The sequence below is a fragment of the Tubulanus polymorphus genome, chromosome 8 (assembly GCF_964204645.1).
Source record: "Tubulanus polymorphus chromosome 8, tnTubPoly1.2, whole genome shotgun sequence".
Classification (NCBI taxonomy): Eukaryota; Metazoa; Nemertea; class Palaeonemertea; order Tubulaniformes; family Tubulanidae; genus Tubulanus; species Tubulanus polymorphus.
The window spans coordinates 8,306,837-8,333,053 of NC_134032.1; the positions used below are offsets into that span (position 1 = coordinate 8,306,837).

The following is a 26,217-nucleotide window of genomic DNA, read 5'->3' on the forward strand; positions in this document are numbered from 1 at the left end:
TCCTCTCTTCAACTCGAAGTTTTTATCTTTTTACCCAACTTTGCTCTATCTTTCTCCTTTTATCTTATGTTGTACTACATTGTGGCTTGTCTTGCTTTTTGGTAATTAGACCGCCGGGTGGTCGGCGTTATGAGATGTTGAAAATTAAAAATTAAAAAATGTCCAAATCCGGATTTTTAGGTTAGCGCGATCGTCTTCAAACGTATTGCATCTAACACGTAGCTGGACAATTTGGTTCTTCGATAATAAATGTCATTTTTAGGTAACTTCTACTAGGCCTATCTCTATCCGTTATATTTGTTATCACCGAATTCTGTTGGTATTTAAAAGTTTTAATAGGCTGGTTAATGGCTTGTCTGTCTTTTTTCCATGATTGTTCTACGAACGTTTCAAATGACAAAAACCGATACTTCTCCGGTAGTGCTGCCACCTAGCGTCTGAGAAGTAAAGTAAAAAACCCATTGTTGGCCATTACCCACTGCTCAAATCGTGCCCGTTTGGTGATTAAATGAACATAATAAATGAAATGGGGGTGCATGTAGCAATTAATCATGTCAAAATGACCTTTCACTTTACTGTCTAGAAATGAGAATTATGAACAATTTGATCGATCTCCACACTCCAGTAGGCAGTAGTACAACAACGTTGTTGACGTTCGCTCCATTTACGGCAACTCTTGTTTACATTGGGTTACATTTAAGGTGAATGTCACTAACACACTGCTGTACATCACTAAATGCGCCACCGACACCGTAGTCCTTCACGCACGCGCATAGTGAACGGCGTAACCAACCGGGGCCACCACAGCGTCAGCGGCGGAATTTACGTCCCTCTGTAACTGGAGCCAGTTCGTAATTTGAAAAGGGCAGATTCGTAGGATTCTGGTGGCACTTCAAAATGGGGCTTTTTCTGTCCCATATCAGTGCCTGTGCGGGTTCATTTTGCGTCTTTAAAATTGTCTTAAAACGACATACTTTTGAATTCGGGAGGCACATTCAAATTTTGAAAATCGGCCCTTGCTGAAAACAAGGATATCTAGTTGAGGTTGTGAAAATAATTTGTATTTTTCTACAGTTTGTGAAAGATGGTAGTATTTGAAGGCGTCGGCGTGCAGGTGCATTTACAAGAAAACCTGATCAGACGCTACATAGAGGAACATCTTGAGTGGTTGGACGAGTTCATCGCTGGAGCCGATGACCAAACGTGGAGCAGATGGATTTCGATACGAAATCAAACCGGTTAGTTAAATGCTTTAAAATCGAAACCCGCTCGCCGATTTTAACGCGAATTTGCATCATTTTCGAAAGATGAAATCTGCTAGTTTGTAGAAGGAATCTCGACTACTGCCGAAATAGATGATTCAATCAGGTGTCCTGGGCATGCAGGGTACTATTTATTTTGGCAATAGAGGATTCCACTCGCGACAAGTGAAGATCCACCCGTCACTTATGCAAAAGGACACCATTTCATATGGTATTGATAGAGGATCCTCACGTGCTGCGATTGAAGCGGTGTGGCCACTGCCCAGAAAAATCAGGGAATTTTACCAAAAACCTTGAAAACCCTTGAAAGTCTGGGAATTTGGAAAATTCTATTGACCATGTGTTTCTTTAGCATGCGATGCATTGAAAAATGGATGATTTATTATTATCATTATACAAAATTTGTATAGCGCCTTATTCCAAAGAGGCTCTAGAGCGCTTTACACAAAATAACAAAGACGCGGTAATACATCCTACAAAACATATAAAACATCTACATGGAAAATTCAGTCGAAATGTCTGGTGAAAAGTTAAGTTTTAAGAAGAGTTTTAAAACGATGTAGTGATTCAACAGATCTGATGGCACTGGGTAGAGCATTCCATGAATTGTAACATTTTAAACCTACTGTCTGTCACACCTGCTCTCCGTGCGACGTTTTGGTCCGTAATTTCGTTAATAATCCGTTTATCTACCTTTATTACGCATCAATTTGTTCAGTGAGGACTTTGCATTCAGAAATAAACAACAATTTTTACTAATTGTTTTTGTTTTCATTTATGAGCGATAGTTTACTCAGCATACGCTCGCGTAATGCTGAAAATTCAGCTCCGCGGGCGCTCGCAAATGTTACAGTGACGTAATCACCTGCTCATTAGCATATCAAAATACAGTAGGTGGCGCCACGTGATGGGTCATAAAAGCCATTTTTCGGCATTACGCGAGTGTATGGTAGGTAAAACTATCGCTGATTTATGAAAACACAAACAAATCTATGCCAGTTCATCATTTATTTCTGAATGCAAATTCCTTACTGAACTTATTGATGCATAATATTTGGAGATAAACCGATTATTAACGAAATTACGGACCGAAATGTCGCACAGAGAGCAGGTGACAGACAATAGAAGTCTCTCTGAATCGACTCAGGGAATTTCTATAGGCCCAATCACAAAAAAAATCGGGAAAAACTAAGGGAATTTATAAAATGGATGTAAAAAGGCCACCCTGTAAGGGCCCACCAGGTGTCAGCGCGCTAATATGATAGGACGCAATAGATGTGAGGTTGTTAAAATGAGGTTTCACTGCACCGAGTTTTATTCGTTTGTTTATATTTATTTCAGTTAATCTGACGGCTCAATGGCAGACGGGTAACCGTGACGACGATCCGCAGACGGCGACCACGCGGCAAATTCCCTGTTCTTCGAATCCCGCGCGAAAGCGCCGCCTCGAACTTTTGAGTCGTCGTTGTCAAGCGGCCGCGCGCAACTGGAAACGCCGTCGGGCTCTCACCGCGCCCGCCGTGCACCAACAAGCGCCGACAGACTACGACGTCGATTGCTCGGGCGACCTACCGGGGGCGTCGGACAATTCGAGTCATTGGAAATTAAAGCGTTCCCCGTCGGACGCCGAAGATTGCGACGACGAAAACGTCGATTCCGGTTCATTGACCTTGACCCCGGCTACTACGTCGGTGGGCGGAAATTTACCGACGACGGCGGTCGTAATCAAAACGGAGCCCCCCGGCGGCGAGGGGGAGGATCACGCTGGCGATTTTATCGACGAAATGTTTTATTCGGATAACGCTAATTTGCGGATCGCCGATCCAAGCGATTCGGATTTCACCACGGCAGAGCAGAATTCATTCCCTAGTACGAGTACAGGTGGCGCCACTGTCTCATTGAATTACAGTCAAAACACATCACCGGGTAAGAACAAAACATTTTATACATCTATCGCTATTTCACAAATTCATCTTAAAAACTGGTATTGAATGTTACCTCAAGTGCAGTAGATCGATTAAGATACCGAACTCCAGTTCTAGATCGACCCCTAAATTCGGGCGCGGATCCCCAGGGGATCTTTTGGGGCCTTATAGAAGACCTTCAAATGTTTTGATTTTTTTGTTGCGGTCAATGGCCTGGTTTTATAGACTGGAATCAACTTTAACCCACGGGTTAAATCTATTGAAAATGAATTAAGTTAGCCCCCGGGTTAAAGGTAATACCAGTCTATAAAACCAGCCCCGTAGCTCTTATAGACTGGTATTAACATTTAGCCAGGGGTTAGGCCTAACTCAATTGAAAATGAATTGAGTAAGCCCCCGGGTAAAAGTTGATACCGGTACCAGTCTATACTGGTAACCTTGAATTTAAATTAATTAATGTTTGGTTGATTTAGGAAGAGAATTCTACAGTAATTGGGATATGAAAGAAATGCGGGCCCCTATTTTGAAATTTTAAATTTTCTCCTTTGAAACTCCTTAGGCTTATATGCAGGGAACTTCATATCCAGGGGTGACTGATCTGTAGGGACCTAGGATTATAAGATCCTATACGGTTCAAATGTGCTCCTCTACCTAGCAATGTTCCTGCAATCCCTGACCCCTATTGTTTAACAATCTTTATGTGTATGCATTTTCATTATAGATTTGTATTAGCCTAATTTAATTGTTTTCTAGCCTTCTACTTGGGTATGTTGCTTAAAATTGGGGAAAATTATCGTGAAGGATGAACGTTTCGGAGTTCGCTCATCTGACCCCTTAACGTTATTGGTTTCAGCTGAAATAGAAGAAAGTGTTTTTTTTTCAATCATTCAATGTGCCCTTTATTTCAACGCAGCACAAAACCTTTCTAAAGTTGGCCCTGGCCTGGAACAGCTCCTGAAATCCAAAATAGTTCATTTTTAATAACTTAAAAAAATTATGTCTTCACGTATGCTGTTTGCTGTTCAGTGAAGTTCTGAACACATATTCACTCTGGACAATCACTTATGGAGTGCGCCTTGATGAAAGCTTGGTGTTCGTAGTTCATTTCTGATGTCTTGGGACTGTCTTGGGGTGAAGTCTATACCTGTGAAGAGTGGACAATTACTTTTTGAAAGTGTCCTGATAGAATGCCTGTCTGGCGTTTGTAGTCCATTGTTCATCGAAAGGGCCTTAGATGAAGTTGTGAACACCTTTTGAAGTCTGGATGATCAGTTTTCGTAGCAATAGTAGTCAATACGTCCAATTAGAACGTCGCGCGCATAGTTGTGAAGATTGATACCTAAAATTTCTGAAATGGTGACCATACCAATACCATATTTGGAAATTTCTAGTTACCAGATTATGATATTTTTTATTGATTTTATGCGCTAAAAAAATGAATTCAGTATTCTCCTAGGCGAGTCGCGCTTGTCGAGAATTCGGTGAAACAATTTTGTTTTCGAATTCGAGTTTTTTCATTCCGCGAGTAATTTGCGACGACTGTGACGAAGAAACCGCTTTCATCTCGTGGAAACGAACAGTTCCTGACACGCGGTAAGTGCGCGCTCTAATTTGACTTCTGATCTTTCGAGAAAGAAACTTATCAAAAAGAAATTATATCGATATATCGTTTAAGAATTTTGAACCTACGATGGCTTGAGATTTTGAACCCGGAGAAGAATTTGGAAACGATTCTGAAAGTGGTATATGCTAGGTTAACTATCGCTGATAGATGAAAACACAAACAAATCTATGCCAGTTCATGATTTATTTCTGAATGCAAATTCCTTACTGAACAAATTGATGCATGATATTTGCAGATAAACCGATTATAAACGAAATTACGGACCAAAACGTCGCACGGAGAGCAACTGTGACAGACAGTAATTTCTATCAGGCGTACTGATGATGGCTGATAGTATTTAGCCGAAGCGTTGCTCGAAATACATATATTTTTACTAGAACTTCTCTCTCGTTATTCATCTCACACGCATATCGCGTATCGTCTCGACTCTTCGATAAATTGGAACGTTTAAAGCTAGAAATTTCTCGGGGAATCTCACTCGGGGAATCTTTTGTGGTCACGTGGAAAAATCAGGGAAATCTCAGGGAATTTTAAAGGGCGTTAAGTGGCCACTATGGGTTGATAAGTTAATCGATTATTGAATTTTCGCGTAAATTTCGCCGCATTAATCGTCCGTGATTTCGATGAAATTTCAGGTTCGACGACGGCTGTGCTTCGAAAACGACCGAAAAACCGAGACAAAATCAAAAGAACGTTGACGCGAGCCGTCGTCTGCCTGGCCGAGACGGACGCGCTGTTGATACCGGATCGAGATGAACTAGCGCGGCTACTCGCGTCCGGGCTCGGCTTGCGAAAAATTACGTTCAACGCAAACGGATCGAAGCAGGATCTATCGGATAAACTCTACGAGTAAGTTAGCGATTTATGGTCCCGTTCCATAAACTCCCCCTACGGTTGCCTTCGTAAAGACCCCTACGAAATCAAGTTCCATAAACGCTTACGGTGAAGATGACGGCTTCCATACATTTCCCCTGTGACATCGTCAAATTCCAGAAAAGATGGCTACCTTCATACCCCTACGATCCTTTTTTTCGAAAAAAGTTTCGACAAACATCATCTTTGTCCTTCTTTTTAACCCAAATCCATCCTTTTGATAAAAAAGTCCTTCCAAATTTGATTTTTTATGTATTTTCGCATGCAATTTTGTCGCGAATTGTACTGTTGAAGTATTCTATTACTCGGGCCTGGTAATTCAATTAAATCATTAAGATTGAATAATTACCCTGAAATGTATGACCGGTCTACACGACTAGTATTCCAGCAAAGTCATTGCGAAAATGCTCCCTTATGGACCCTTTTACTGGAAAGAACTTCTTTCTGAGTCAAAAAGTCCCTCCTTTTGGGTCTAGAATTGTGGAAAAAGTCCTTCTTAGTACTTCTTTTTTCCCTGGCCTTACCACTGGAAACCCTGCCTAGATAGTTCCTGAAAGCATGGATCCATATATCCCCCTACGATAGGCCTATGATTGAATTACCGATGAGAGAGCCTTCCAGTATAGATGGCTCCTTCTATAAACCCCCCATGATCACCCAGAGCTGCCAAATGTTCCTGATTTTCAGTGTTTATTACAATTTTATAACAAGAAATACCAATTTGATTTGTTCGATACTACAGAAATATGAAAGATGTTACTGATGGTCTTATTGTTGAATGATGGAACATTTTCTTTCATATTCCAATGAAATGTTACTCAAAGAAATTAAACTTGTTACTAATAGCGCTTTTTAGAGGTTGGCAGCCCCGATATCCGTAGCGGAAACGATAGCTGCCTCCGTAAATTCTCCCCCTATGTCTATTATTGAAGAAATACTTTGCAAATGCGGATTGAATTTTTCAGGGAATACCCAAAGTTAAAACGTGGCGGTGGTTTTGAGATTTTGAACCCGGAGAAGAATTCGCGAACGATTCTGAAAGTGGTCCACGTCGGCGCCATCGAGTGTAGCCGACTTGGCGAGGTATCGGCGTCGAAATTCTACGTCCGTCCGCTGCAGGTCGACCTGTCTCGCGTCGTCGACGTGCAGACTCCGCACTCAGGTGGCACGATCGCGTGCGTTCGCTGCCGGCGCCGATTCAAAATCAACGACATCAGAAGTCATCGCGAGAAGTGCTTCGTTTGAAAAACGTACGACGCGCCGACAGCTACGTGTTCCTTCGAAGAAGCGGTGCAAATGTTAGTATTTTTTCGATTTTGTCGTTATTTCGTAGTCGCTGTGTTCTCCGTATGCCGTCAGTTCAACGGTACAACTCCTTGATTCCTTGAAAACTCCTTCTAAACCAAAAATATTTTTCTAGGTACTTGTCGAGAACATAAGTGAGAATAATTGAGAATTGAGTTCTAACGAACAACGTAATTACATTTACTTACACTACACTTTACGGATTGACATAGGCTCTGCTCGCGAGAGCTGTAAAACGACCACTGCCGTACCCATACCATACAGTCGATCATGCGCACTAATCGTGGTGCGAAAACCTTGGCGGGAAAATATTCCTGACAGTACTTGAATATCCTTGAATTTAAGCAAAATGCCCAAAAGTCCTTAAAAACGCCTTGAATTTTGAGAAATTGGCAATTTTTTGGCTCTAGGCCTAGTTATTATATACACAGATTCCATCGATTGAATGGTTTACTGATAAAAACAGTACCACTGTGGCTGCTGAAATAGCAAGGCTTTCAATGCTCCACAAAATTCAGCTCGATTTCGGTGTAATCTTCTATTTTTCACATTACCTCAATATATTTCAAAGCGATTATCAACATTGATAGAATATTGACATCCGCTCTTGTGGGGGCAGCTGTTAATTTTTTAAGGGATAACTGATTTTCAGAGGGGTGGATGTAAAAATGTTGCGGAGAACACTGCGTGAAAATTATGGTTCTCTCTGAGGAAGAATTTTCAGCATAGCTAAGCAAAATTATGTTAAGTTACTAATGACGATCTTACTCTAATGATTCATTAAAGTAACTGATGACAGCCTTTCATTAACCCTTTCAGCGCTGACTAATTTATACCCGAAAGTGCTGAAGATGATACATTGTATGAGAAAAATCTTCCAAATGCCACTCCAGTGTGTTGAATAATGGGCATGTCGCTACAGTGCGTCTACACCATCCTGCGGTGTATCATTAGTTACTAATATTTTACAATGTTTGACAGGTTATAGTCATTCAATAGGGATAGAAACTAATAACTAATAGGCCTATATGAATACACTACGATGCAGTGTACTAGCTAAGTCCATCACCAATTTATACATCGTACTGCGGTGTAGATGCACTGGAAGGGTAATGTTATGATTTATGATGACCTTCTCACGCTTGATGACTTCAATGATATGATTTGATTGTAGTTACATTTGTGAAACAGGGCCGTATTGTTTGAAATGTTATTTATCACTTACCCGATCACTTACTTTACTTTGTCTACACGAACTGTTGCCTATTTGGATGTCTGGCGAAAACTCAAAATGTACATTCGATTAATTTCAAAATAATTGTTAAATAAATGCGTTATCATTAAAAATTGTTGTTACGTTTAATTCATTCGCCAGGAGCCACAGTGAATAACCAGTGCTTGTTGCTCCTGACAGTCTTTTGGGCAGTTTATCAAGACAATCAGGACAAATATCAGTCTTAAGTAGAGGGGAACTTACAGGCGTAACATGACTGAAATATGGATCTGCTTGAAAATTGTGAAAATAATATGAAAAGGTTAAAGAAGCATGTGAAAAATGCGAAGAAAAATATCCATCCCATCTACCGTGAGCTGTATGCAGCAAAAGCTGTGTAAAAGTTAACGAAATTTCACTTTTTTCCGTCCAAGTCGCGATCAGTAAATTCTTGTTATTGTACCCTGACGTGTAAAAAACGTGAAAAATCTGGAGCGAGGAAATTCATGTGAAAGATCCGGTGGTAGTTTGTTGTTAAAAAAGCAATATTGAGGATATGAAAAGGTGAAAATTTCAGAGTTCATCAGTCTCCCTTGACTGTCTTCATCAGTCTTGGAAAATGTTTCTTTAGGTGCTTGAAGCTCCCTTAATTTGAGCAAAATGTCAGGAACCCCTTCAATTTTTTTGAAAAAAGCAAAATAGAAATTTTCGTCTAGTTTATAGTTGTACAGTAGACTATGCCTAAATCGATTAAGTTGGGATTCGTTTTTACCCAATTAGGCAGTGACCAAATTAGAAAACGAGTTAAGGTAGTGTAAAGGATGAACATTTGCTCACAGAACTACAGAAAATGGTTTATACATGTACATATGAAAGTCATACAGACACTCCTTATATCCAGGAATGACTGTTCTGTAGGGACCCTGTCCTACCTTTGACGTCGGTTCGTATGTATGTGTAATTCTATAGTAGGATGATGAAATAATTGGATGGAAACGACTCAAAATTGAATGAATATTCAAGTATTCATTACGAGGAACAGCCCCGTTTGTTGCGCGCGTGCACGCCTGTCGGTGTAACTATGGTAACCTTCGGTGTTTGTTTGCCTATTTTCAGACGGCGGTCGACGAATCGCAGCGGACGACGACAACGACGAGGTTACCGTGGTTACCGAGCATCGGCAGCACGCGACGCGTCGAGAAACGACGTATGACGACCCCCGTATATACGGTCTACCGGCGCGACATTTCCAGCAGAGACAAGTCGCGCTCGATCGGATGATGAATTCGACGGTTCGAACCGCAGCGGTCGCTTCTCCCGGTACCGCGGCGTCAATGCAGCACGTCTGCCATATTTGCGATAAGCATTTCAGTTACAAGTCGAATTTGTGGCGGCACATGAGTTTACACCCGGGAGTGTCGCCGTTCTCGTGTCGAATTTGTCAGAAGAGCTATCGCAACGCGAACAACCTGAGAACTCACATGTTGAAAACGCACAGCGACCAGATGGATAGACTCGTGAGTTTATTCTGAGAACCCGCGTGAAACTCACATGTTGAAAACTCACAGCGACCAGACGGATAGACTCGTGAGTTTATTCTGAGACCCCGCGTGAAACCCACATGTTGAAAACTCACAGCGACCAGACGGATAGACTCGTGAGTTTATTCTGAGACCCCGCGTGAAACCCACATGTTGAAAACTCACAGCGACCAGACGGATAGACTCGTGAGTTTATTCTGAGACCCCGCGTGAAACCCACATGTTGAAAACTCACAGCGACCAGAAGGATAGACTCGTGAGTTTATTCTGAGACCCCGCGTGAAACCCACATGTTGAAAACTCACAGCGACCAGAAGGATAGACTCGTGAGTTTATTCTGAGACCCCGCGTGAAACCCACATGTTGAAAACTCACAGCGACCAGACGGATAGACTCGTGAGTTTATTCTGAGAACCCGCGTGAAACTCACATGTTGAAAACGCACAGCGACCAGATGGATAGACTCGTGAGTTTATTCTGAGAACCCGCGTGAAACTCACATGTTGAAAACTCACAGCGACCAGACGGATAGACTCGTGAGTTTATTCTGAGACCCCGCGTGAAACTCACATGTTGAAAACTCACAGCGACCAGATGGATAGACTCGTGAGTTCATTCTGAGAACCCGCATGAAACTCACATGTTGAAAACGCACAGCGACCAGATGGATAGACTCGTGAGTTTATTCTGAGAACCCGCGTGAAACTCACATGTTGAAAACTCACAGCGACCAGATGGATAGACTCGTGAGTTTATTCTGAGAACACACGTGAAACTCACATGTTGAAAACGCACAGCGAATTGATGGATAAACTCATGAGTTTATTCTCACAAGTTGAAATAACTCGCATGTTATAACTCAGGACCCAGTTCCACAGTTGTGAATTAGAGTTAACTCTGAGTTGAAATTAGTTCATTTTCAATGTTTTAACTCAGAGTAAAATTTTAACTCACGACTGTGGAACTGGGTCCGGATGTTTATAACTCACATGTTGAAAGCTCGCAGTGACCAGATGGATAAAACTCTTGAGTTCATTCCGAGAATTCGCGTGTTGAAAACTCACACTGACCCGATGGATAAACTCGCAATTTAATTCTGAGAACTCACATGTTGAAAGCTTGCAGTGAGTTTAAACTCGAGACTCTTATTATGTCAAAAGCTCACATTCACAATTGCTGATCAACTCATGCTGAGCGGTCACTACTCTCAATGGGACTGCCTACCATACTTCAAGGCCTCAGAATTTCTGGTTAAAAAAATCCATAGATAACTGAATGAATTTCAGACTGCACGATTAGTCAAGATATGCACTAATAATCTTTACAATTTAATATGTCAATAACTTTAATGGTCATATTTTTTATTGATTTAGAATTTGATTTCTCATCATTATACATTGTACATTATTTTTGATTACGACAATTGAGATTTGTGTAAGATTAAACATTGATTTCAATGCTAACTAAAAATAAACTATAAAGGCTGAAGATCATCAGTTTAAATTCTGATTATTTTAACCTTGAATCTTATGATTTCAATAGAATGTTTATGTTTGAAATATGTTCATGCTTGTTCTTGGTGAACCAAACCTTGAAGTAACAGGGTACCCCACAGCGCTACTGTCAGGGGTGGATTCAGGGGCATGTTGTGACCATGTCGACCAATAAAAAGGGCATATATTCTTAATCTAGGGCGGAAAGGCATATCAGCAAAATTTTTGAAATTTTCTATCATTTTAGAGCTTTCTGAGCATCTCTGAGAGGCATTTAGTCAAGAAACATTATATATTTAGGGAAAATATCTATTGTGTATCTCAGGTGGGCACTTAAAAATTCTGACTGTGTCGGGCGATACGGTCGACACGGCCTAAATCTGCCCCTGACTGTGGCAATTGAGGATTCCACGTATGGCAGGCGAAGATCCGCAAGGTTCACTAGGGGATCATTCATTTATTACGTACGCCCAAAATTTGAATTTTTCAACCCCCCTCCCCTCTACTCAAAATCGACCATTTTTTCATATACATTAAGCATTACAGTACGCAATTGCACTGACCCCTCCCTCCTCTCCTAATGCGTACGTAATAAATGAATGACCCCTAGTACATGTAGATAGTTGGTCTTCCACCAATTTCTTCTACAAATCTAAATGAACTTTTCTCTTAAATGAATCAATTTAATTTATGAAAACTATACCGAGTAGAAGACCACACTTCACTGTATATCGCACCCCAAGAGCGGCTTCGACTACAGACATCAAATTGACAGCTGCTTTTACAGGGTCCCTACGACCCCTCGATTCTTTATCAAAAACTTCATAGAGGAAATGCTTTTAAATGGTGCTTGAAACTCCTTTAATTCAAACAAAATGCTCGAAACTCCTTCATTTTTGAGAAATAGGCAAGTGGAAATTTCATTTATTTTGCTTACAAAGCCACCCAGATAATACTAGCTAGATAAACAGTACCGGTTTAGGTGGAGTCTAAAGTAATTGGGACTAGTAATGTCGAAATTTGAAATTATTCCCTTATATCCAGGAATGACTGACCTATTTTAATAATAATGTTACCGTGCGTTGAATAGATGAATGTAAAACTTTGTTTTTCGTTTTATTTTTTGCAGCGTACACGACGACATGGAATATGAATCGAAGGCTCGTACGAGGGTCGAGTTTATACGATAAAGTCATCAAAGCGGTGTGCGGTATACCGGGTCCGGCCGCGTTACCCAGGACCATACAACGTCGCATCAAGGGCTCTAAAATTCAGGAAATTCGAGGTAAATTGAAACTGTTTTTGTTTTAGGGTTTCGTTCGCCAAAGTAAGTCAAATAAAAGTAGCCACCATGTTCTGCTATTGTTATTCCAAATCAGGGAGGGATTTAGGGGAGGTTGCCCTTTTTGTGAAATCAAAGATCATTAAAACCTGTTTAAATTTGTTACTTATCCTTTCAAAAATTGCATTTTTCAAACATATTTCTAAGAATATCTAATAGCATTGGTGGGACTCCTCTAGTAGCCTATGAAATGGCTGCTTTATCTGAAAAATGCCTTTTTCTTCTGGACCCCAGTCTTCCAAATTCACTTTGTCTATGGTCAGCCCTAGTCAGTAGGCCTAACCTGTCTGGTTGGATAATTTCACAAACCACAGTACATTGGTTTAAGCCCATCCGATTATTAAGCTTACCACCAACGATGCCTGCAAATTCATTACCACCAATGATAGGTAGGCCTACTAACTATGGGGTCCGCCGCTGCAAATATGATATTGTCTATTTTACAGACGAACTTTGTCGTTTGGGTCGGCACGGTTTCGGCAAATTGAGCACGGTCGAAATCGGCGGGTCGCTGCGATCGTTATTCTTCAAAACTCCGCCCACCGCTGTGAATCCTGCCGCATTGAATACGTATTTGGTGAAGGCGCGGATGTCGCTTTTCGAGTACGAACTGTGTTTCAACGACGCCAATCAGACGGAACGATCCATCAAAGAAGCGTGTTTACTTCATCACCCGCAGAAACAATTTCTCGCTAAATTTTGGCGGTGACGAGATCGAGTGCCTTTTACGCACATGCCCCGACTCAGTTTCACAAATTAAGTTAATCGTCGATTCAGGATCACTGTATTATGTTTTACTGAGCTTGATGGATGGGTTTTATTCAAATTTTTGGTTTTTCGCTATTGTTGCGTCTGGAAAGATCTTTTTCTGCGAATAATTTATTATAATAAAATATATCTAATTAACTATTGTATTATTGACAATGAAATATATAATGATTGTTTTTAATATATTATTTGGTATATAATATGCTTGTTTAATTTCTGTTCATCGGAGAAAATTGTACTGGTCCGGTCCGCCGGCCCGCCGTGGTGGCCCACTATTAATAGGTTTTGATGTACCAACATCCGTTCATAGTACGACTGAGATTAAGATTAGTTCACATCTGGCAACGGTTGGTAACATAAGCGTTGGAATATCTATGAAATATGTTCACTTTAATAAATATCTCTCAAGTTTCACGCTACTGTGTTATCTTCAAAAAATCAAAAATTTCCTTTTGTTAAATCTGTGCATGTCCATATATATCCTATGTTTATTCGTACTGTTATGAAAATGCATTTTTCTTTTCTTCGTTTATAATATTTGTATTGTTCTTGTATTTATTACTGTATTTAACCAATAAATGATTTGCTTGTTTTTTTTATATTAAGGTGTAATAAAGTAATTTTGAATTTGATCCAAATTGGCTGGCAGTTTTTTCTTTGTAGTAGGTGGCAGCACGAGCCGGTCTATATGCCTAGCAACCCGATATAAACAACTCAGCCCTCACTCACTGAAATTATCCATCTCAATTTCTTCAGGCGATTAAAATGAGTTCTAGCGGCGAGGAAGAGGAAACTGGGCCGTCTGTAGATTCCAACGACCCCGAGGAAAGAATAGCCGCCAGACGCGGCCGTATCGCCAAGAGATCTGAGTTAGAAAGACGGTAAAAAGTCTTTAATTGTCAAATCAATTTTATTTTATTGAACTGATTTTTAGCCGTAATGCTTTCTTAATACTAGTTCTTGGAAATATTTCCATAACTGAGGCAATTCGCAGTTTTCAAAGTAGTTGATGCCACAAGGTCAAAGTGTCGATTTTTAACTGGCAGAACAATCTCTCCCATCTTCGAGATGTTACGTCATGTGTGTAGTGTACGGTCCCGTGTTGTTTGAGGAACGGCTAAGCTCCTTTTTTTTTTCTTAGATCTATCTTAAGCCACACCTTTAATATTTAGCCAGCGAAATTTCAAATGTTTTCATGCAGCAGCCCCCTAAATAGCTCCCCATGAGAGAGCTTCCTTTAGTTTTTTTTTTAAATTCAATGCAAATTTTAAAATTTTCTTGTCTCTCGTTCATCAAATAGGGCTGCGCGAGGAGAGGAAGACCTCGAGAAGAAAGAGGTGAAAGAGCTGAGTAAAAGTCGTAAGCAAATCGAAGAAAGTCGAACGCGTTTGACGAAACTGAAAAGCGACGGTACGGAATTAGTGACGAACATCCGAGTAGCGGGCGACGCACGCGAGTCGAGCAGACGTATCGATGAGGAAGAAATCAGACGTCTCAGGTATGAATTCAACAAACAAATCGCTGCCTCCGTCTGAACTGACTTCTATCTGAGAAGTGGTTATTACGTTCTTCTTTAACCCTTTCAGTGCTGACTAATCAATGCCCTATAGTGCTGGAGATAATTTGAAAATTTCTAAAAATTCCACCCTAGCGTGTTGAATAACGGGAATACCACTATTGTGCGTTTACACCGCGGCGCGGTGTATCGTTAGTTACTAGTATTTCACTATGACAGGTGCTGCCATTTTTCAGGAGAGATTACTAATAATATTAATTACATCTATACACCACAGTGCGGTGAACTAGCAAAATCTATCACTGATTTATACACGGCACTGCGGTGTAGACGCATTGAAAGGGTTAAGAGCTTAATCTTTACTCTAAGAACATCAAAATGCGCTCAAAATCGGAATATTTTTTGTGCGCTTTCAATTAAACCACTCTTAGCTGTCAAATTAGATTATGGCTTCGTTGAATTACATCCGTCTTTCAATCCCATTTGACATCATCAAATTACCTGTGTAGACAGAAAGAGGGGCGGATCTAGGAAAATTGTAAGAAGACAATAAAAGGCATTTTTCGAATAAAGCAGCCAAGCTGGGGTCCCACCCTTGGTGTTAAGATGTTAAGAAATAATTCCTAAAAGATGCAAATTCCAATACGATGAGTGTCAAATTTGCAGGTTTTAACTATCTTGACAAAAAGGGGAAACTCAGTGGGAATGCAGGGGTCCAGACTTCGCAACCATCCCATAAATCCGCCTGCGAGAAAAGATGGCTGCATCCCAGTTGATCTCCTATGACATCAACATTAAAAAATCTCTGCAGACCCGTCTAGGAAAGATTGCTGCGTTTGTAATTCCCCTTTGACATCATTGAATTGTAGAAACTTCCAGGGAAAAATGGCAACCTTCTATAAATCCCCTAAACGATGAAGTATTGACACTTCCATAAAATCATGAAAATATTGCTGGCTTCTATGAATCCCCCTAAGACAACACTGAATAACCCGCTTATAGACACTTCCAGAAAATACTTATGTCAGTTATTTGGTTGATTTAGGAAAGAGAAATTGGAAGCCGAAGCGAAGGCCGGAACCGAGCGTTTCGATGACGTGAGTATAGAATAATTCTAACATAGAGAGAACTACAATTTTACCTTCGATGATCTCGATATGTAAACGATATCGTGAGAATTCAATCCCTGAAAAATTGATCAGATTTTTCTCTTTCGTTTATGGCAGATAACAAAGAAATGGGAGCTGGCTTTGCAGAAAGACGTGCCTCAAGAACTTCACGAGATGTTGATGCAACAGAAAGCTTCATGCGACGGGATGATAGACGAAAAAAACAAACTGATCAACGAATTTCAGATGGTGCGTATGTCGCGGTCTACTAGCTTGGGAATCGAATGCGTAGACCTTTAGAATTTAACCCGGATTGCCAAGCAAAATTTGCCTAGGCATCCTGCCCCGGGAATCTTTTTGACTTACAGCCCATTGTGAACATTCTGAGGGTCTCTGAGGCATAATTAGGACAATAGTTTTCTAATGACGATGACTTCAATGAAAACGGGAGATTAAGTCTTTTAACTTGGCCTATTATATAGGCCTAAATCTCGTACATTATTGATAAATGATCTATTATTATATTGAATTCTGATCATGTTGGCTGATTACAATGACTTACAGTGCCTGGTCGATCAGCTTTTGAATCAGATAGTTTTCGATTGGTTTTACCCTACAGTCACATTTGAACTATGACTGAGTGATCACTTTTGAACGCTCTATGTTTCATTTATATGTGGCGGAATTGTAAACGATGATTGAGTAGATGGACTTCAGCAATTTTAACGCCACCTCGTGGAATCCATGTCAAGTTCTGCTGTCAGCTGTTAAAATCTAAAACCAAATTAAACCTATCGAAATTATGTTTTTTGTTGATATTCAGGAATTAAAACAGAAAGACGACCAGTACGTGAAAGATTTGAAGAAGCAGGCGGAGGATATTGATTTAATGGTCGAACGAATGGAAGAACAAATAAAAAATCTAATGAAAGCTTATCGCGAGGAACTCAACGAAATAGAGGTACGTATGTGATTGAAAAGAAATGTGATAGAAATTAGAATTTCAATCAGATTCCTTGGTTTATTTGACATGAGTCATAGCAGGATTCTTTTCGATGGCTGTACGTGAAAAGAACATTTTAGCCCTTAACGGTGAACTGGTTTAACATAAACTGCTTTTCTGTATGAATACAGGAGCGTTGGAAGCAATTTTTGATTACCGCAACCAATTGTCAATTCTTGACTGGTTCCTATATGATGCCACGTATTCAATTTCGTCAAAAACATGGAATTAATGAAAAAAACTTCATTCAATAAATTATTCTTGCGGCTTGGCACCTTGATATAAGTCTGTACAGGTTGATTATGCATGAAAGATCTGAAGTCGAATATCAGAACTTAAGACATACCTTGATGATGTCTTGGGGATTGTTATGAAGGTGGCCTCTTTCCTCGAAGGTCTATAAGGATAATTTAATGATGTCATTGGGGATATCATAAAAGCAGTTTCATCTTTTCCTGAAAGAACGTTGGGAATAATTTGATGACGTCATAGAGGAATTTATGAAAGCGGCTATATTTCCTGTAAGGACTTACATGGGTAATTCGATGATATCGTGGAGGGATTAAATGCTAGTGGCCTGTTCGATTGGTGTCGAAATTTAATTCTAGCGTCCAATATCCAGGACCTGGTTTCATAGACTGAGTATCAAAGTTGTCCTTAGGGGTAAATCCTCAATCTGGGTAACAACCACCATGGTTACAATGAGAAACCATGGTAATAACTGACAAATATCAAAATGTTCCAGGGACTATTTTTCTTCCACATCTATGAAACCCAGCCCAGGTATCTTATTCTAAAAATTCTCTTAAAACTTTGGTTTTTTGCAGAACGCTTTCGTCAACGAACGCAAAGACCTGTTGGAAACGGATATGAAGAAATGGGAACAAATGATGGGTCAGCGTCGCGACAAAGAGCTCGATTATATGTCGCAGCGAGAGAAACGCGTCGACGACTACGCGCAACAATTACAGCAGTTACGCGTTCAGGACGCCGAGGAGTACAACATGGTGAAAATTAAACTCGAAACCGACGTACAGGTAGGCAACATTTTAAACTTGTTTTTCTCTCCCTCTATAGGTTGGTTTCTGTCTAGGCAAGTCGTTAATGCCTATATTCAGATTAACCCTTTCAGTGCATCTACGCCACAGTGCGGCATATAAATTGGTGATGGACGTTGCTAGTACATGGTATCACAGCGTGTTGATGTATTTAGTGATTATAGTTTTATCTGTATTGAAAGATGGCAGTCCCGTCTGCCGAACATCGTGAAATGATAAATGATTACAAACTGACTTGTACTTTTTAAATGATTACTGAGATATTATTTTGGATCAGGTGTTTTGTAAGAATTCACTTGGGCTTTTATGCGATTGCAGAAACACTGACTTGGATTCTGGAGACAATTAATTGTTAAAAGATCAACACTTAGAGTAAACATTAATATTCTCATCAAACATGAACAGAATGTATACCCAAATACTAACTTCTTCTGACTTCCTTATGAATTTTGATAAGGGGGATCATGCTTTATAGCACCCAAAGCATGCCGTGGATCCACATCACATACTAGGAACTTTGTAAGAATTGAGCACCTATAAAATTGTCATCTCCCGTTTCCAGATTTTGGAGCAGCAGTTGCAGCAGATGCGGGCGACGTACCAGCTGAATCAGGAAAAACTCGAGTACAATTTTCAGGTGTTGAAAAAGCGCGACGAGGAAAACACGATCACGAAATCGCAGCAGAAACGTAAAATCACACGTTTACAGGACGTGTTGAATAACCTGAAGATCAAATTAGCCAAACAGGAAAAACTCTACAAGTAAGAGATGAAATGTCATTTAACCCTTTCCGTGCTGACTAATCAATACCCTATAGTGCTGGAGATAATTTGAAAATTTTGAAAAATTCCACCCTAGTGAAAGGGTTAATAAGTTACACTAAAACCACACGTTAAAAGTCAACCCGTTCAGTGTGTTTACACCGTAGTGCGGTGTATAAATCAGCGATGGACTTTGCTAGTGGGGTGGATTTTTTGGGAAATTTTCAAATCTGCGGGTATTAATTTGTCAGCACCTCTATTGGTCAGAAGTCAACGTTATAACAAAGTTTTGATAGACAAATTCACATTCTCGAATGAACAGTACCTTTTCTATACAAATAGAAGGGTGCGTTCCTGATCAGAGCCAGAGTTATACATATATGCTTTTAAACTGTATCTTAATCTATTGTAGAGATGAGAATCAATCGCTGATGGAAGATTACAAACGCATAACCGAACAATTCAAAGAATTGCAGAAAAAATCCAAGTAAGAATTTCATTCGCGAATATTAGATTACTATGTACTCGTGTAACTTTCTGAAAAATGTTTGTCTGATTTTTCCGGTCGGAAATTTGGCATTTTCAGACATTTCATTTCGACCGACGCGAAGAAGTTCCACGATATTTGGTGCATGAATGAAGCTGAGGCGAAAGATTTGGTTCGCAAAGCGATGGAGGAAAATCGTATCATTCATGAACATCAGTTAGGCCTTCCATGGAGCCCTCCCGATCTGTAAGTGATATCTGAACATTCCCCGAAATCGGCGTGTTAGCTCTAGGTCGTCATTTGTCAAAATTCATTTCCAACCTTGAACTGGATTTTTCAAGTACTGAAATATTGATAAAGGGGTGTCCTAAAAGATTCAAGATTCACTTTTCTACTCTTAGAGTTCGGTGTAGTTATCATCGATAATTGATATGTACTTCAGAGAAAGAAATTAATTCAATTTCAATTAAAATACAAATAGTAGTTAGAAGGTTAACCGAATCTATTTCAAGTACAAGCTTTCGCTACTAGCGCATAGTAGCTTCATCGGGTAAACGAATTGAATATATAACGATGAAGCTACTATGCACTAGTAATGACAGCTCATACTTCAGATAAATTAAGTTAACCTTCAAAGTTCTATTTGCTTTCCGACTAGCGCACCGGGTACACTCCCACTGCAGCGCTTCATGCCCTGCTGGATACTAGCACGACTGATTGCTCCTCGCATGTCACAAGTTGACCCCTCTTTTAAATACGGTAAGAAAATTTCTTTTGCAGGCAGTTCTTAGAAAACACGGGTCCGATAATCAGCGAGGCAAGTCGCAGAAAACAAATATCGGCGAACCAGGTCATTCAAGAAGTTATGACCCAAGCTTGTAAGTGGCAACATTGTAGGTGGCTACTTACAACATTACTATGTATTTACTTACCATGGTTCCCACAGAACAGGGAAATTGGGAAAAAGTTGGGAATTTTGAAATAATAATTCCTGGTTTGGAAATATTTGGGAATTTGAAAAATTTTCCTCAAATCAGGGAAATACTTGGGAAATTCATTACATTTCACATATTGCATTTGCCAAGGGCAACTTTCTTCAGCAATTTCCCTTGAAAATCACATTCATCGACCAGTCTCCACTTAAATGTTGACTGTTGAATGACGATATGTGTTCATTTCCATTTGGGGAAATTGAAAAATCACCCATGAAATTCTTTGGAAAAACTTGGGAATTTTGAATTCATATAACTGTGGGAACCATGACTTACGCCTTTGAAACCTCTATCCTGACTCTCTGGATGGGGTGTTGTATCACAGGATCCCTGTGATCAAACAACCTTGACATAATGGACGGCCTCCGAAAAATCATATGACAAATGATGTTATTTTAATTCTTCTATCGTATGATGTAATTTTGAAATGCAAAATAAATTCATTCGTTCATTCAGAATAGTAAACAAATCCCGATAATAAAGTCTGCCCTAGTGGTGGGTAGTGGCCACACTTTCAATTGGTAAACTTTTGGTTAAATGTGAGCGGGTTAAAGTATCTAGCTGGTAAATTTCAGACAATCATTTTTTCTGATATTTCGGGAACACTTAAATCCGCATTCACGGTTTGCGATCTAATCATTCGTTGTTGTTTACTACGCAGCTCAAGAAGAGAAATCAGTAACCGATGATAATGACCCCGATGACGAAGGAACAGATTCGGTGAAAAGCGAAATTCTCACGAAAATATCGGCAAAAACGATCAAACGAATTCTTGAGCTGATCTGCGACGAAGCGGTAGGTTTCCCCCTATGACATCATCGAATTACCCCTACATATCCTCTTCTAGAAAATAAAGCTGTCTCTATAAATGTCCCCAAGACGTAATGAAATTACTTCTAAAGACCGTTTGAAGAAAGATGTCTGCCTTCATAAATCCACACACGACACGATCTGATTACGACTACTAGACACTTCCAGGAAAGAATGTCTGGCTTCATAAATCCCCCTATGACATCATCAAATCATCCCTAATCATCCTCAGGAAAGACATGAGTGTCTCCATAAAATCCATATATCAAAATATCAAATCCCTCGATGACATCATCAAATTATCCCTGATAAACCCTCCGGAAAGAGATGGTTGTCTCCACGAATCCATATATCAAAATACCAGATCTTCCTATGACATCATCAAATAAATCCTTAAGATAAACAGACCTTTCCAGGTGAATTTACTTACTAATTTTAAAATTTCAGCCCTATACATGTGGTGAATCTCTGTTATTTGTATTTTGTAGGGTTTTCTGGTCGAGTCTAAGTTAAAGAAGTTACTAAAGCCGTTAGATCGAGACGAACAATCTCTGATGAGATTGGACGCTATATTCAATGCTCTTTGCGTTGACACCGAGGACGATATTCACAAGCTCATTCAATACTTCCTGTTACACAGCCCGAAGTCGGCGATGTCGCGGAAAAGTCTCGTGCCCGAAGACAGGGTAAGTTTCTTAATCCGGGTGACAAAATTTCTGATTTCAAAAGTGAAGTCTTTAATCTTATGATTGGTCCAAAGTTGTTAGGTTTTCAGCTACGGATGTTGAATTAAAGTTTGAATATTTATAGATCAAGATCTGACTTAAACCCTGCTGCAAGGGCTGGTTTAATAGACCTGGTTCCAACTTCAACCCCTGTGGTCTGCGGTTTTATATGCCCTGTATAACTTTGATTTATTTTTATCGGCACTGTCAAAGAAAGTTATTAATAGGAAAAATTAAAGGATTCTTTATTTCGGTTCATCCTTTTTAGCAGCCCGGTGACGATAATGCGGCCATTTCTGAAATGGCGTCGCAGCGGAGTAAATCTGAAGCAAGTCAGCGTCGACCAGATGCGGCAGACCTGGCACCTGAGGTCAGTACTCTTGTTGAATCAAATGCTTGCGATTATCTATTCAGTGACTCTTCGATTAAATCCCTGCTTTCGGGGTCCAGTTTGATGGAAGTTCTAGCTTCTGAATTTCATGAATTCAGTGTATCTTAATAGGCCTACTAAACGTGAACTTGGATCCATTTTAACATTCATTGATGGAAAAGGCTTTTGAGGACCTGATACAAAAAGTCTCAATCTTTGCAATAGGACAAATCATGTGTTGAAATGTTCTTCCTTTTCCCAACTAGAGGAGACTTTGAATATTGAATAAAGATGCTTTTTCTATTCAGTATCTATGAATGTTTTACTGTTTATTCTTTTGTATATTATTCCTTTTGTTGATGAGATTATTAGATGCCAAAATATTCCAGACTCTTCGGCGGAATTTCTAAGACGTACTTAGTTGGTATTTTGCGATGTAGTGATGAAACGTCTGCCGTTGATGTTTTTTAGGATGAAGAAGGTGACGAGGAACTTACGGCCGCCGGAGAAGATGGGGCCGATACAGAAGCGGGATACGGTATCGAGATACCGTTATCTACGCGAAGCGACACGACTGAATTGATACACCCGAACGAGGTGATTAAAGCACTGAGAGCGTTCGTCGAGGATAACAAAACACCGAGCAAGTAAGTTACACCAGCACCTCCCCGAACCGTTGGTTCAAGATAAAAATTTTCCCTACCAGCCTGCCCTCAGTCATTTTGGAGAAATGACCGGAAACAGGCTCAATAAAGAACTCATGCCACCAATAAACTTTGATCCAAATTTTCAGCCTACCACATAGGCTAAAGAAGTAGGCAAATCATGATAAATTTGATAAACTCGGGTTGAACTCCAGGCTTTATTGAGTGGAGGGTGTCACTGACCTAAAAATGAATTGATATTTGTGTATTTTAGGCTATTCAAAATGGTTCTAATATACCAAATTTAATAAATTTGCTCAATTTTGTCTCTGAGATGAGATATTTTGGGGTCTTAGGTTTAGTATATTATCAAAAATGTAAAAAGAGGATGTATTTTTGATGTAAGTGTCAATAAACCTAAGACCCATAAACGTAAGACCTGAAACTAAATCATTGTTTATGTACTTAGCTACAATTGAAATGTTAAAATGGTTCTGATATAACATAATGCTGTAGATGTTTGGTTTATCTATCAGAGACGAGAAACTTAGGGGTCGTGGTTTATTGGTTTTAGCAAAAATGCATGGGTGTAACTAAACCTAAGACCTCCTAAACATAAAGACTTATTTGAACATTTTCTTCATATTTCAATGAAATGTTACGGAAAAAATTTTCAGTTCGTTGCTGATAACACTTTTCAGACATTGGCAGCCCTGAGTATCGAGATTAAAGGATTAGTTTCAAACACGTTTCATACAAAAATGTATTTCCATTATTTTACATTGTCTGTGGCGACTTTCTAACGTACTCAGGCGTTGCCTACCTCGGATAAATTTCGTTGGTGCCTGTTTGTCCGATTAGGCGAGGTTAACTGCATTTCCATATTTGGAGTCGGATTTTAACTCGTTCGGTTTAAGATACGGTAGTTCGCATATTGATCCAATATTCGTACATGTAACCATTTTCTGTCGTTCTCTGTAGGGACAATAAGAAGTCGGTAGCGTTTAAAATTGCGACCGGCGATGAGCGAGACGACAGCGACGACTCGGCGTACTGGTCGCAATACGCGAATATCTTACCTGCTCAACAGGAAAAACTGTGGGATGCGTTGTTAGACGGCATGGAAAAATACAGGTGAATATCTACTCAAACTGTGCAGATATACTAAATGCGGCACACCATCATAATTCATCACGATTAATGATCGTCCACACTTAACATGTGTTCGGGACTTCCACTGAGTGAGGACTTCCACTTCGATCTTAAGTGGATAAATTTACGAATACTGACGTTTACACCAGACATAAGGCATTTCATTAGCACACTGGCAAAAAGCAATCATCCACCCCTCACTAACACAGTGTTGAATTAGTCGACAAAAACCCACAATAAAAAAGAAAAACTATCTGATAGTTTGACGTTTCGACTCAAATCTATGAGCCATTTTCAAAAACGACATTTTCAGTTTTTGAAAATGGCTCAGATTTGAGTCGAAATGTCAAACTATCACATAGTTTTTCTTATTTATTGTGGGTTCTTGTCGACTAATTGATATTGGACAGCCACTTGTCTATGGAAACCAACACAGCATTGAATGTCTGAGGGATGCAGGTTCCAGGCTGCAGAATGATCTCTGTATCAAACTTGAATAACCCCGCACAACTGTGGAATTAGTAGAAATAAATGTTAGAGATGATTTTGAATGATGTTTTCTATTTCGTAGTGAGACATTGACAGCGAGAGCGAGTTTGATAAATGAAACTGATGCTTTACGTCAACAAAATGCCGAATTACGAATGTTACTTCATCAATATGTCAATTCCAAGGTCAGTCTCTCAATCTCCTTATGACATCATCAAATGACTTATAGAGACATTTCCAGAAACCCCTATGACATCTTTTCTTTTTTTCGAACAGGTCAATGCCGAGTTAGAAATTCCGCCGACCAGAGTTCTTCAGTTAGACTTCAACAAAAATGCGCAAAACTCCTGAAATATCTGCCCGCCTTACAGCCCCGCCCCGGACGAGCCCCACGATCTTAAACTCACATATCTACCGTGGGATGTCTGGAAATTAGTTCACAATTTATTCCCGATCCGAGAATTATTATCGATGTTTATTTATGAACCGTGGGACGTCTGGAAGATACTAGCAATATTTTGAAATTCTAGAGGAGGCTATCCATAAGGTATGTACGCATGGAATATTGACTCGGAGATGATTCCTTTTCAAAATCAGGCCTATTTTGAATGCCTCTTTTACTTGGTCTAGCTCTAAAATTGGTGAAGTTAAAATATTTTTGGAAAGATTTCAAAATTTTTCCTCCAATCCTTTTCTGGGTACGTAGGCCTATATGGTCAAATTTTTATGGACTCAACACATCCGAGTTCCTGATTCTCAACTGAAGACTACCGGTTAGTGAAATACTTGCGGCCCCAACTTTAAGGTCCTGCTCAGAAATGCGTACATATCTGATTGATACACTTTGTCTAGTATCTTGAATTGTTGTTAATTGGGGCTGTTATAGGCAATGGCATGAACAAAATTTTCTCGCTGAAAAAAGAGAAAATATTATTTTCCTGAAGTATCGAAAATTGAAAAAGTCAAATACGCAGTATAGAAATTTTATTTTATTGATACAAAATAAGAATTATCTAAATATATTTGTAAGGAAAAAATTTGGCTTACGTTTCCGTCCATTTTAAATACAGTAGAAACAGCGTTTTGATTTTATGGAATTAATTTGTTGATTTTTTTATAATAAAATATTGTTAATACACAATGTTCCTTTTAATACTCACTCATTGGTGGGTTGAATATTGTAACGAAGAAGATTTTCTAATTCAACCATCGATGGACTGGTAGTATATACCCTAGGGTCAAATGATTGATGATGAAATATGAGTCAAAATTTCTACTTAAATCCGGCCGAGTTTAGAAAATAATTTTCAGTGAAAAATATTTAACCCACCGCTGACTGTGGAAAAAAAATTCTTACGATTCCCTCCCTAATCACGGGCAAGATTTTCCAGTCATTATTTTTGATTATTTCTAAAATGGAATTTTTGTCAACAATAAAATTCACACAAAATAGTTTTATCAATCTCTATAGTTTTTCACATTTCATTTTTTTCTTCATTCATTTATAGAGGCATTTCAGTCTAACAATATAATTATAATAATAACTTCTTAATAAGTTCTTATCCGAAAAAAATTTCGCTCACTGCGCTTTCTCCACTTGACTACACCATATTTATTGGCAAACACTACATGACAGGACCCTCAAAGTTTCTAAATTCCCAGGATCCAGTTCCAGTTGCCAGTTAGAAGTAACTCTTTGAGTTAAGATTACAGTATACGTAAATACAGTATAAGTAAATACATAATTAAATTAA

At 39.5% G+C, this 26,217-nt stretch overlaps 2 protein-coding genes across 8 annotated transcripts; both read left to right on the plus strand.

Annotated features, from left to right (window-relative positions):
* Positions 1-203: 203 nt before the first annotated feature.
* LOC141910074 (uncharacterized) lies at positions 204-13,853 on the plus strand. 7 transcript variants are annotated; one of them, XR_012619821.1, is made up of 6 exons: positions 204-262; positions 1,075-1,238; positions 2,604-3,188; positions 5,447-5,660; positions 6,650-6,982; positions 9,319-9,359. XR_012619821.1 is itself a non-coding variant. In XM_074800791.1 (5 exons), the coding sequence occupies exons 2-5, from the start codon at positions 1,085-1,087 to the stop codon at positions 13,285-13,287; spliced, it is 1,158 nt and encodes a 385-aa protein (XP_074656892.1). In that variant the 5' UTR covers positions 204-262; positions 1,075-1,084; the 3' UTR covers positions 13,288-13,853. The 7 variants fall into 7 exon arrangements, 5 of the variants coding, with proteins under 5 accessions (XP_074656892.1, XP_074656889.1, XP_074656893.1 ...); XR_012619820.1 differs by lacking the exon at positions 9,319-9,359 and adding an exon at positions 7,809-8,285; XM_074800791.1 differs by lacking the exons at positions 5,447-5,660; positions 6,650-6,982; positions 9,319-9,359 and adding exons at positions 12,366-12,521; positions 13,025-13,853.
* Positions 13,854-13,938: 85 nt separating this feature from the next.
* LOC141910073 (dynein regulatory complex protein 1-like) lies at positions 13,939-25,902 on the plus strand. Its single transcript, XM_074800787.1, has 17 exons — positions 13,939-14,227; positions 14,647-14,844; positions 15,908-15,959; positions 16,089-16,220; positions 16,795-16,932; positions 17,802-18,011; positions 18,595-18,794; positions 19,207-19,281; positions 19,381-19,527; positions 20,062-20,159; positions 20,935-21,068; positions 21,572-21,769; positions 22,077-22,178; positions 22,650-22,825; positions 23,804-23,956; positions 24,546-24,648; positions 24,740-25,902. Exons 1-17 carry the CDS (start codon positions 14,112-14,114, stop codon positions 24,812-24,814), a joined length of 2,307 nt encoding a protein of 768 aa, XP_074656888.1. The 5' UTR covers positions 13,939-14,111; the 3' UTR covers positions 24,815-25,902.
* Positions 25,903-26,217: the final 315 nt, after the last annotated feature.